The following is a 13,878-nucleotide window of genomic DNA, read 5'->3' as shown; positions in this document are numbered from 1 at the left end:
TATACAAAGAAAAATGGAGGAGCTCAAGTCCATAATGGGGATAGTGTTACCATGTTAATACTATATGAACATATATACTGTTAATACATATTTACCTAACCTAGCCCAAGAAAACTGTAATGGCTCAGATATCGTCCAGAAACATTTAGACAGAATAACGCACCTGGACCAGATGTTATACGCCAATGTTTCCTCAGAGTCGAGTAGTGTTATTCTAAGACCATTATTTCTATTTTTTTAGAGACTCTAATGACTGGTGTGTTACTGCTTGATTGCACAAGGCCAATTTGGTGCACATATTAAAAAAAAATAAATAAAGAAAAAAAGATCAACGCCTTTACCAGGTGAACTACAGACTAGTTACTTTAACTTCTATAATTGGGAATTTTATTAAGAAAACTACATAGAAGCATTTTTTCTAGAAAACTATGTTATAAGAATTATTCAGCAAGGATTCACAAAGGATCAAAGTTATCAAACAGATCTACATAGTTCCCCACACATGGCTAATGGGTAGATTAAAGACTGTAGGCTTAGAAAATTCAATTTGTAAATGTCTAAGGGTCAGTTCACACTATAGAAACACGGTCCAGATGCATTCCGGACGCACTTCTGCATGCACGTTTTTGGTGCGTCCCGGTGCGTTTTTGACACATACTGGTGCATTTTTTATGCGTTCCAGTTAATTTTTTTTCCTTCAATTTAAATAGGGCCATGTTCTGTGCAGAAAAAAATGCAGCCTGTTCTACTTTTTTTTTTCTGCATCCGGAACGCACTGGAACTTCAAGCACTGATGTGAACTATGACATTGACAACCATATAACCTACTTTCTGTGTGTTTTGGATGCAGAAATAAAGCAGACTGAAACGCATGTAATGTGAACTGGCCCTAAAAGACTATATTCAGAGAGTAGTGATTTAATGATTCATACTCTGAATGTTCTAAGGTTATTAGTGGTGTACCCCAAGGTTCAGTGTTTACGTTCTTACCTGGAACAAGTTTAAAGTCAAGTAATCTGACACTTATTTACAGCATGTTTGTTAGGGGTTAACAGAGACCTGAAAATTATATGGAGTGTTCCTCCATAGTGAAAAAAGTTGATAAAGGTTCTCTAGAGGAAAATATTTAGTATATGATTATCTCTTATTTGCATACCTGCTCTAATTTTGTTTTTGTTTTTTTCTCCATCAGGGTTATTTTGGTGCTGTTGGTGCTCTGTTGGGATTGCCCAATTTTTCTTGAATTGCAATACATTACCAAGCTAAAGAAATCTGACGCTTTTTTTCCACCAAGTTTTAAAAATGCATCGTTTGTATACAACAAAGAAGAACTATGGCTCAAAGTTGGTGGGCATTCATATTTTTTTTTGCGGTGTTTTAACTTGCTAAGTTAATGTCATGAGTAGTCCACTGGAAAGCCATCACGGTCTGCCATCGAATGGAACATACGCAGTGCTTGCCTCTCAGTAGTTATTATTTTTGTATACTGAATTAGTATCAAGAACGAAAAAAGTGAACCTACTGTGCTGCACTGACTTTAAACATTCACATTCATAGTGTTATTGGCAGCTAATGTCTTAACATGGATTTTTTCATATGATATGCATCTAATATGTTTTGTCAATGCCACTAATTTAAGTTTTGACCGATCTTAACTGTGATAAAGCTAACTAGAGTTAATTTAGTCATTCCTTTCATTGTTATGAAGAGTTTGTGGCTTTTCATTTTAAGTAGCAGTTTGACCATTTGTTTTTGTAATTTACATTTCTCCCAGCATTTATAAGGGGACACAACAGATCTTTGGTTCTAGGAGGAGGAGCTTTGCATCTGAGGCTGGAAACTAGGCAAATCTGAAGGTACAGCTCATCCGAGTGTCTATATACACTACATGTGTTGATTTGAGCCAGTTTAGCTTAGTGTCCTTAGGAAGGAGGTCGTCTATCTCCAACACCATAAGATCTAGGCGTTTTAAGATTTTTTTTCATTATAATTTATACTCCTGAACTGCTGCTGGCCATGTCATACTCGACCTTCATATCTTGAAAATTCATCTTCGCACCTGATGTGTAGGTCGGTATCATACTCCATATTTCACAAGTCAGCAATTATCCCAGTTTCCAATTCTGCTTTTTCTTAGGACTAAGTGGTTCTCAGATCTGGCTTTGGAACCTCAGTTCCCTGGGTTAGAGAGGTAATTTAGGCAGAGTACACGATACATTCTATTCCACTTGAGGGGCTTTTTTCTGCCAGTCTCATTTACTCACCTCTACAGGATGCAGCTATTTGCAAGTCTTTACGAGGCATTTTTTTTAGGTAGTTGTGCTTACTGAGGGGCTTGTACCTTTTTGATTTGCTTAGTGCCCCACTACACAGAAGCAGAGAATATATCCAGAGGCCTGGCGTGTCTGCCCCCCCCCGTGAACTACTGGAGAAAAGGATTTTATGTTGAGTGCAATTTTTTATTTTTTTTCTATTTTTACACATATGCCATGTGATTGTTTTGCCTTAATGTACCAACCTGAGAGTTAATTTCTGTCTCATGTACAGCAGGTGTATGTTAGAAATTGTTACATAGATGTGACCACATTTAGGCCAGCTTCACACCTATGTATTGTGCTAGCACACAGTGTTGATCAGTGAAGCAATGCAGTGCAATTCATTTCATTTTGAGAGGCAAATTAAAACCCCTTGTGAACACACATCGATGCACATTTGTTGGAAAAAAAAGTCCAAGCCTGATTTGGCGCTGCTCTAAGTCAACATGCTGTGTAAGTGTGAAGGTGCCCTAAGAGTTTATTGTATTTCATTTATCTATTTTTCTCTGACAGTTATGAGTCACTATTGAAATCAATACTGTTAATTGTAGCAGTAAGGATGGTATCTTTTTTTTCTTTACTGTATTACATGAAGCTGTATATTTTTGAAGCCTTAATTTTTAAAAGTACTTCTGATAAAGTAAAGTTAAAAAAAATGTTTCCGTTGAGGGACACAATAAAGCATTCACCTACAGGTAATACTGCAGTCTATAAGAGGATTGGTCTTATAGGCAAGCCCAGAATAACCCCCACTACCAGCATGGTTCAGTGTTTTGCTAGTGTCTTGATGATGTATGTCTTTTCTTCAGCTCTGTGGGAAAAAGTCTAACTCAATTTTGCTAGCATTATCTTTCTTCTACTTTTTTTTTTTTTCAATTAAGACTCTTTTCTACATCACTGCTAGAGCTGGTCTCTTTGCATAGCTGACTGGCTGTCTTCAGCCCAGCTCTTGGAATGCTTTGTCGACACCCTGCTGGGCTGAATGTTTCAGGGCTAGCCCGGAAGTGACCTTCAGGCATTGAGTTCTGCTTACAACACTTTCTTGATCTCTTCATGTGAGGGCCACAGCCTTCAACCTGTTCCTGCTGCCTATCTACTGTGACCATGGTCACTTCTAGCCTTCCAACCCTAACATACATCCAGCTGGTTTATGAGTACCTCAGGCATTGCCTCATCTCCTGGGTCCAGTCCACCCAGTTGTTTGCTCGTATGCTACGCAGAGTCCACAAGCACACTCCCTCACCTTCTTCTGCTAATTCTGTGTCTGATCTGCTGGGTGAACTGCTCTCTGAGGAGTTTCAGTCTTCTGCTATTATTTCCAAATTAAAATGTTTGGTCATGTTTTGATCCAATGCATACCACTCTGAAAGAGAATTAAACTCTTTCTATCAGTTTCTACCTGCTTCCTGTCAAAAGACCTTCTAATATGTTTGCCCCCCTAAGTGCCTATGAGCTATAGTTGTGATGAGCTGATTTCCCATCTCATCTTCCATATGCGTCTCATCAGTATACACACTTTGGTTAAAATGTTGGACTGCAGAAACAGCATCTAAAAAGCACCTGCTCTACATCGCCTTTGGGAGATGGCTGCAAGCTAGAGTTTTGACCCTAGCCCAATCTTGGTTTCTCAGTTCCAACCTTCCTGTGTCACAGCACAGATTAGCAGATCTTCAGGTAGCCCCTCTCAGGTCTTCTGAACCCAAAGAAGTGGCAGAATGGTTTCAGGGGTTTTACCTAACCTGTTCTTGGTTCCCAAACACATGCAAGATGGAAGGGAATCTACTCCATCTTGGATCTCAGAGCACTGAATGCCTTCAATTTAAGCTCAAAAATCTATATGGAATCCACCAAGTCTGTCATCGTCTCCCATAACCAGGGAGATTTCTTGGCTTCAGCGGACCTAAAAGACCCATAACTACATGTCCTCTACTTTCCAGTGCATGTAGATTTATCCTATGCTTTGCTGTGGGCCCTTGCACTTTGTTTGTGGCCCTCTTTTGCACCTTGGATGTTCAAAAATGTGCTGGCCCTGGTACTAGCCATGTGTGCTTGTTGTACTCTCATGACATCCACATTGTATAATACTTAGACAACCTCCTGTTGAGGGAAGAGTCAGTGCAGGCTCTGGTCCAAGCATTGGTTTCCATCATTTCCTTTCAAAGCACACTCTACTGTAGATCTGTGAGAACTTCTTAGGTTTTTCGGCATCAAGTTTCTGTTTCCCACATTTTCAGGGCTGCTACCTGGTCTTCTGTTCAGAGGTTCTCTAAATTCTACCAGGTAGATAACATGTTTTATACACAAAGCCCGTGGACCAAATCCGGCACTCCAGGCCATTTCATGTGGCCCTCACACCTCTCCTGTAGCTGCAGCACCCCCTTCATCTCTGCCCTCCCACCTCGTCTCAGTAGTCAGCAGCAGAGAGAACAGAACTCCTACAGATCCGTTGACTCTCTGTGCTGCTGCAGCACCCCCTCGTTTCCACCTCCGCTGGGCCTCAGCATCCAGCCCCTCTCTGATCCCCCGCCCCCAGTTTCTTTGCAGAAGCAGCAAGGTAAGAGGGTGCACTGTGATGTAAGGGAGGGTGGGGGACTCTTGACATCTGATGTAAGGGGGGGGGGGGATGCTCTGGACATCTAGTCTTAAAGATACAACCGGCCCTTTGGGGCAACCATAAGGCTGATGCGGCCCCGCGATGAAATTGAGTTTGACACCACTGAGGTAGATGTTCAGGTCTTACCTGATGCTAGCTTGAAGTGTAAGGTCTTTCAGGCAGCTCTTTAAGCTGCAAGCAGTCCCTAGTTTTGTGTGTGTGTGTTTTCTTTTTGTTTTGTTTTTTTGGATGGGGAGGGGGTGTTACTAGCTTTTTTTTTTTTTTTTTTTTGTTTGTTTGTTGCTTTGCTGTCCTGAAGGCTAATGACTCCTTGTTTCCCTCACTGCATTAGAAGGAAAGTAGAATGTTTGTACTTAAAATCCTTTTTCTTGGAGTCCATTGGGGAACAAGAGTCACACCCCTCTGTTTACTATCGTGCTGTTGATAGTGCTTTGCTACAAACCTAAGGCCAGTGTGTTGTATGCCAGTGTTTAGTCCTCTTGTTGGTGGCAGTAGTATAAGGTAAATGACTACCTGTGTTCTCTTAATGTACTCCAAGAAAATATTTATATGGCAAGCACTATTTTGGGATGAAACACCAGATCCTTAAGTTACCTCACTTTAATGTATATGATTCATTGTGACTTTAAATGTTCGTCTCTGTTGCCTTATATGCTTGTAATCAAAATGGTTTTTCATACACTAGATTGCTGTGCCAATGCCAGCTTTTTAAAATCTCTCATCAATGGAGTTTTATAGCTGCTGAGATTCACAAAATCCTAATACGGATTCACTTATGAATATCTGGACCTCCTCCACCTCCGCTACTGTGAAAGCTGCAGTTGACATAACAAGAGTATGTTGTGGAAAAGATCTTGATATAATTCTTTACCAGTGGTATTTTATTTATTACATATAGTCCAATTGTTCTTGACCTGGCATGTGCCATATAGCTGAAGTATTTGTAAATGTGCACTTTCTAGAATTTTTATTTACAGTAAATGTGATGGCACAATTATCGCTAACATATTGACGAAGAGCTCAGATTTTATGGATGTAAACCGGAGCCAGTAGAAATATATGGCTCCCTTTTTTTTCTCTCCTTTTTTTTTTTTTCTCCAGTATTTCACTCTGTATGGAATGCCTTACAATTGTATTGTCTGAGAAGAAAATGCTAAGACCTAAACTTCTGTTTACTTGAAAATACTTTGTAGTGTAACACACTGGGACACCTAAAATAGGGGTGGGCTGTCTGTTAAATTAACCCCTTTGCAGATATGGGATAGGGAGTGATTATTTCATATTTTAGATTCCTATACCCTTCTGCCATATATTTTTCCAACATAGAGAGTTATTTTTAGTGGATCCTAACATCCGAAGAAATGATGGTCATTGTTTTCTTTGAAAGCAATGTCAGGAGTAGTTCAATATTCTAAAAATATTTGGGTACCAAAAACAAACATCCAAAGCAAATCACAGGGCTATTAAATGCTTTACTAGTTTTACATATATGTGTGTTTTTGTTGTTGCTTTCCAGAAAACATTCCATTTGCATTGTATGCCACTTTCTAGAAAACAGTAAATTGCTACATTTCCAACTTTTTTATATCCTGTGAATTTTTTTTTCTTCCATTATTGTAGTTGATTACTGGAAGCAGTTGAAAAAAATACATAAATAAAAAGCTGCAGATTCCCAATATGTAACTATTGTTGTGTAGAGTATATTCACTCGGCTCCACATTTATACCCATTTTATTTATTATTCAAGTTGATAAATGCCCTCTTTATGGTAATCTAGAAATATAATGACGTTCCTGCTTAATCTGAACCCGTCAAAATACCAAAAACATTGTATAAACAGTTGTAGCCTTCAGTGAAAACCTAATGTCAAAATGTTTGGTTTGGTGTCTGTCCACCCAGCACATTAAGGGCTCTTTCACACTTGACTAATTTCTAACTCTTGCCAAACGCCCCTATAGCGTTTGACAGGCGTTTGGGAAGCCTTTTTAAAGCTCCTCAAACGCTCCCCAAACACATTTTTGAGGCATTTGCCAAGTGTTAAAACCGAACCACAAATGCCTATAATGAAGTTTAATGGTATTAACTCTCCGCAACCGCCCCGCAAACACCTGCCAGGTGTTTGAGGAGCGTCACCATAGATTTGAATGGGAGGCTTCAACAACTCCTGACTCAACATGAGGCGTCAATTTTGCCGCGACGTTAACGCTTCAGTGTGAACAGTACTGTGTGCTGCTATGTGTAGAATTTTCATAGGCGTTTGAGGAGCGTTAACGCTTCTGTAACATCTGCTAACAAAGCTAGTGTGAACTTAGCCTAAAAGGCCAGTAGGAAAGGCTGTGAAATGAAAAGGGTGGTTCTAAGAATAGACTTTACCAGGGAATGTTAAGAGTTGCGTATAATATCATTGTGGATATCCAGTATGCTGTATGTATGTGTATATGTATATATTTATCTGCCTTTAAGTAATTTTATTTGCAAAAATTGTTTTACCTTGTTTTTGATCTCTTCATTTGTCATCTCAAGAAAATTTTAAATTTGATCCCCAAAACATATCACATAAATGTAGGAAAGATTGCATTATGTGGTTTTAGTAGTGTGGAGCAAAGAACAGTTAAAGTTTGACACTTTAAATACATATCAGATATTAGATCTGCCAAGTACATTTTAGTGGATTTACAATTTGTATCACCTAATTGTGTACACATTTCTACTGCTATTTAATGCACTCAAATAAAACACATAATTGCAGTGCAGATCATACCAGTGCACTTGTATCCCATTTTCAGATGATGGATTGAACAGTGCTCCGTGAGATGTTCAAAGCTTGGGATATATTCTAAACTATCCCTGCTTTTACCTTCTCCACAACATTATCACAGGTGGAATTATTAATTAGGTGACTTCTGAAGGCAATTGGTTCCACTAGATTTTAGGGGTATCAGGGGGAAGGGGGCTGAATACAAATGCACGCCACACTTTTCAGATATTTGTAAAACATTTTGAAAACCAGTTATTTTCCTTCTACTTTGTGTTGATCTATCACATAAAATCCCCCAAAAATACATATTTACGTTTTTGGTTGTAACATGACAAAATGTGGAAAATTTCAAGGGGTATTAATACTTTTTCAAGGCATTGTATGTAAGTCTTTCCTATGATGACCTGGGTCCAGTCACTTGCCTGGAGTACTGTAGGTATATGAATCGTGAAAGCCAAAATGTAAAGCCAGTCGCACAGAAATTGAATTTAAGCTAGTTCCTAATGAATTGGATGAAATTTGATCAGTGGGTGGCCATGTTAGCATACTATCAATGGAGACAGGCTGAATTTGTCAGTGGATCATTGTTTGGGTATTCAACAACTGGCTGTGCTGGAGATTTGTCCATCTATGCTGTTTGGTTGAATCTGTTCGAATTTTGTTTTTTCTTTTTTGCCTGCAGACTGCACACAAGAAGTCTATGAGTGTATGGTCATCGAGGGATTGCATGACATCCAGGCAGTAGAATAGGTCCACAACAGCAATCCAACCTCCATGTCTTTTTGTCTTTTATTTTTTTTTTCTTGGTAAGGTTTCATTTAAGAGTGCTTCACTCACATTTGTGGGATGGGGTAAGCACAGAGGATAAGTTCTCCATTATACTGACAATGAACAGTATATAATGTTTTTTTTTTAATCATCTAAGTTATGGGATGTCTGTTAGTACATGAAACTAAAATTGTCTTCTTTGGGCACTTTGAAAATTGTTTCAAGAATTGTCATAAAGTTCATAGAGGTTTTACTATTAGTAGATATACTGATAATTAAAAGTAATTTGCCAATTAGTAGGTTGTTCATGAGAAAAAAATATACACCTTACTGTTGGTGCTAATCGCAGATGAAATTTGTAAGTTGTACATCACATATTGTATGTGCATTTTTAAAGAATTTCTATTTTAACTAATGTATGTCAAAATGTTTACCTGGCAATACAGCCTGGTACTATTTAGGAGTCTAGACAGTTTATATTTACATTTTTTTATTAATTACTTACAAATTTAAAAAATGGTGTGCTAGGTTTCCCCTTTAATATCTGTCACCTCTAAATCACTGGTGCATGAAATTCTATTCAAAAGTCACATAGTTAAATGAATGTCACCTGTGTGTAGGTAAGAGATTTGAAATGATTGTCCATGTAAGGCTCCTATCGCACTCTATTAGTCCAGCCGCTGGCAACAACTCAGTGGTGACAGCAATGCTAACAAAGGGGAAAAACCACTTGATGTGTTTCTACGGTATCACTCCCTCGCTGACTGGAACAGTGAGATATGGCTTTTTTGATGGCTACTGAGATTCAGTTAGTACGGGTGAAATACCTTAGAATTAGAATACGTATTCAAAATTGGTGTGTTTTTGTATTTTTCCTGTCTAGTCATGCTAAGTAGACATTTACTTCATCAAAAGTTTGTAATACCACAGTAAATTGATTCCCAACTACCTCAAGCATAAAGGCAAATAAACACAAGAATGGCTTAAAAATAGCCATGTTTGTGTCCTATAATAGCCAAGTAAGTCAGTTCCAATCCCCGAGTGAGCTGATAGGGTTCAGTGGAGGGGGGGGGGGGGATGTGCAAATTTTACAGAGACCCATCTACTACTTTTTGCATTTGTTTTTTGTTTTTTTGTTTCTTTTTAATTGTATTAATTTAAAGCAGAATTTTGCTGATTTACTATCTTTTCTGAATATGTCATTCACCTTCTGGTTCACTCAGTAATTCTGAAATAGCCTATTCGGTTTCAAATCAAACCAATAACTCTCTTTGGTTTCCTGTCTGTAAGGCTGCTATGCCTCCTATTCCCCCAGCCACTGGTCTTGGCACATCCCTTCTGTAGTTCTTTCTCCAGGAAGCAGTGATGTAATTCAGCCCCACTTGCAGTGGTGGGTGGACCTAGACTGTCATACACATTCAACATGTACAGGCCTAGTGTAGTTGCCCACATTTGCTACTATTTGTTACAGGTACTTCTATAGCACCATCAATTTACGTAGCACTTTACATATATATTGTACATTCACATCAGTCCCTAACCCTCAAGGGGTGTACAATCTAAGGTACTTAACTCACATTCATACACACACATACTAGGGCCAATTTGGACAGGAACCAATTAACCTACCAGCGTATCTTTTGGAGTGTGGGAGGAAACCCATGCAGGCACATGGAGAACATGCATGCAGGCACAGGGAGAACATGCCATGGTTTGGATTTGAACTGATGACCCTAGTGCTGCCAGGCGGAAGTGCTAACCATTACACCACTGTGCTGCCCCAATTCCCTGTGATTGATGGAAACTGTAGTTTCCTTTTACTGTAGAGAGAGAGGAGAGGATATCTTGTTATTACTGCTGTTACACCACCTCTTTAGCAGAGCAGATGCTGTTATCTTTTGAATTACAGAGATGAGGTCATGAAAATTCAATTCAACATTTCTGCTAAATGGTAAGGATTTTCAATATTTTATTAACTGTTCGGTGTTTTGTGTAGTGGGTGTACTAATGGGTGATTTTTGCCTATCCTGGAGTTCTTTAAATCACTGCAGAAATCCTAATTCTAAAAAAAAAATATTTATATATACACACGTTTGATTTACAACTTACTGCTCTAAAACATTAAAACTTGAAAGCTTCAAGGGTGTGAATAATTTTTATAGGAACCCTATCTAAATGTATCTAATAATATTTCAGTGGCAACGCAAAAGAAAAATCATTCCATGTATGAAAATTTGTTTGTTGTGTTTGTTCCATTTTATCAGTATCTCATGTGAACAGATGACCTGCATTATGCCATAGCAATTACAGATGTGCAAGTTCTTTTTCTTGTGTTTACTATAGTGGAAGTAAAAAGGATATTATTATAAATGCTGCTTGGTGTTCAGTGCTTTATAGTGGGCTTGATTTATTAAATAACAAGTTCACTTTGTGAATTTTCATTTAGCTTAGTAAATGAGGCGAAGTTATCCTATAATGTACAAGCAAAAATACTATTTATTTATTTTTGTCCTAGCATATGATAAGGTATTCAAAGTATACAGGACTTTATGTATTCGCTAATCTGATTGAAAATTCAACTTTTTAAAGTGAACATGCTCTACTGCTTTAGTAAATTAACCCCTATGTATTGTATATAATTCTTTTCAGTTGATTATATCGCCTTACCACGTATAAGACTGCAAATCTTTATCTAAAATCATTTTAAAAAATACAATCATCATAAATTATTATATGTATACTATATTTTTTGCTTTGTTTAAAATATGTCTCGGTTTACTGAATGTACAGATTAGCTTTTGATTTAATGTAATATTTATGTTTTCAAGGCTGCACTTGTATACAATAAAACCAATGTGCATGAGTGATTGCATTTAACTACCTACTTGTGTGTCATCCTGGCAGACATCCAGTAAAGTGTTTTTAAAAAAGAAAAAAATTTACTATTATGAAACTGTAAAATCTAGTACATTTTTAACAACTACAGGAAAAGTTTGATCTCTCCCATGATCTGATGCTAACCTTCGGAGCCATTACCTGGACAAACATAAAATCTAGATGACGCGCTCAATTATGAGGGTACTACACAAAAATATATAATATAAATACATAACAAATAAAAATCAAAGTGACTAGTGCTTTAAATATAATACAAATGTGTAAATCAAATGGGAACAACCAGTCTGCCACCAAGTGGCTGAAACTGGTTGTACATGTGCACACACAAACGTGTATATAAAGTGACAAAGTGCTCTCAGGATAAATATCAAATCAATAAAATTGTGAAAAATCACAGTGAACAATCTTAAAAAGTGACAAGTGTTAAGATGCAATCAATATACAAACTATATAATAACGTGCAAAACCATGCTATCACTCTCCTGTGATACATGTAAATATATATTTAAAAATAAATATTTAAAAGTGCTTCTTCTTCCACTTCAAATATGTGCTTAAGCCAAAGTGTCACTCTAGTGCATCACTCCTCCAATAGCCCGAGTGCCTCCTCACCTCCTTCATTCGACCCCTAGGGGCCACAGATCATATAATATTGTGATGTTTCACACCGATATCAGGATAAACTTTGTCCCCATGACTCCACAACAACTCCTCTAACACACCGACATCCACTCAAAATCTTATTACCAGCTTAGGAAGACTCAGCCATGTAACCATGGAAGAATAAACAGGAAAACCTCCATAGTGCAATATGTCTATTTATTAAATCAAAAAAGGCCAAATAAGCCACTCACATGCTCCTAGTTGAATACACACGATTGCCCATATCCTATGGGTGTACTGAGGAAATCAAGATGGCCGAAAACCGGAAGTACATCACCGAGCTCCACCGGAAATTACGTCAATGCACTCCACGCGTTACACCACTGTCGTGGCTTCTTCAGGATATAGATAGAGATATATATATATATATATAGTTAATTACCTGGACAAATTTTATTGATGTAGTTTAAACACGAGATGATGTTTCATTGATGCACATTTTTTACCCCAGTTTCAGGTCCAAACTATTAAAGGTAAGTTACTGAATGTAATTGGAAGCACTTTGCGCATAGGAGAAGGGTAGAGACTGCAGTGCAGGGACCAATAAGGAGATTCAAAGACTGAAGAGTGGTCAGCACAGGAAATCAGTCACCGACAAAAGAACTGTTTCTACTGGATTCACTGACAGTTTATTATAAAATAAAAATATTCCTCACATTCTCTGCAAGTCATTTATTAAAAAAAAAAAAACACTTTTTTTTTTACCAGCTGAGCTTGCTATTACCATTGGAAAAACATCTCATTATGGAAAGCCATTCCAGCCTCTGCTAATTGATGATAACATCACTCTGGTTTGGCTTTACAGCATCAAGCTCAGTGGTTAAAGGTGATGATGTTGATTCACTGTCCACTAAGAAGTGAAAATATAGAAAGATGAAATCTGGAAACCTTGGAAGATTAATTATGCAGAGACATTATCACTTTGCTCATTGTCACCTTGCATCACAACTGGCATTAAAATAACATGCTGGGAATTTTCCAAGACTGGAGCAGAGAGAATCTGGAACAGCCATGCAGAGCTTAACTGAACAAGCTTAAATTAGAAACTGATTGGATACTATGCAGATATTCTGTCTGTTCCAGTAAATCCAACCCCTTGTGAGACCCTAGAGAAAGTGGTAAATCATACAGAGCCGTGGTGTAGTGATTGCTCGCTGGGCCCAAGCATTGTTCCATGGGTGGAAGCTGTCAGAAAGTATTGGCAAGCCATCAAAACGTTGGGGGCCCCTTTGCACAGATACAGTCAATTAGCCCTGGTTCACACTGAATGCGACATTGAACTCATGCTACTTCACTGCCCAGATGCAGCACAGCTTAATGCACAGGTGTGCATGCAAGTCGCACCTAAAATCAGCAAAAACAGTGCAGGAACTATTTTCAAAATCGGTGTGATTCTAATGAAGTCAGAGTTGCAGTTACACCAATTTGAATGGTTTCACTGCCGTCAATAGGGTGTCACTTGTCATGCAATTTGGCACTGTCAAATCACATAAGTCGCAGCGGTGTGAACCAGGACATAAACCAAGAACTTACGGAAACAACACAATTATTTCCACTTTTAACAGTGATCCCATGTATATTTCTTCTAGCATTTCATTGTTACTTTTTATAAAGTCATTCGAAAACTTTGGATTGCTATCTAATGTTATGATTAATTGTAATGAATTAAAAATCTTAACCTTAAAAACTTTTTTTGCTATCTGCACATGAGCAATACTTATATTAGCTCCAACTGCTACCCGAGTTCCATTTATTTATGTGTGTGTGTATATATATATATATATATATATATATATACACACACACATACTTTTGGCAATATAGTGTAATTGTACATAGGGCACATTACAGTACAGGTTACC

General features: G+C 37.9%; 1 protein-coding gene across 1 annotated transcript in view; it reads left to right on the top strand.

The window, feature by feature from the left end:
- The window catches only part of PANK3 (pantothenate kinase 3), a 30,121-nt gene extending 18,782 nt beyond the window's left edge, over window positions 1-11,339 (top strand). Inside the window, exon 8 of the mRNA XM_089659609.1 lies at window positions 1,193-11,339. Coding sequence (XP_089515735.1) covers window positions 1,193-1,243 — 51 coding nt within the window. The 3' untranslated portion in view covers window positions 1,244-11,339. The remainder of the gene's footprint in view (window positions 1-1,192) is intronic.
- Window positions 11,340-13,878: the final 2,539 nt, after the last annotated feature.

This window comes from Staurois parvus, unplaced genomic scaffold (assembly GCF_062004578.1).
Source record: "Staurois parvus isolate SC_StPar_1 unplaced genomic scaffold, SC_StPar_1.0 ptg001171l, whole genome shotgun sequence".
Taxonomy (NCBI): Eukaryota; Metazoa; Chordata; class Amphibia; order Anura; family Ranidae; genus Staurois; species Staurois parvus.
This window is presented reverse-complemented; position numbering and strand designations above follow the sequence as displayed.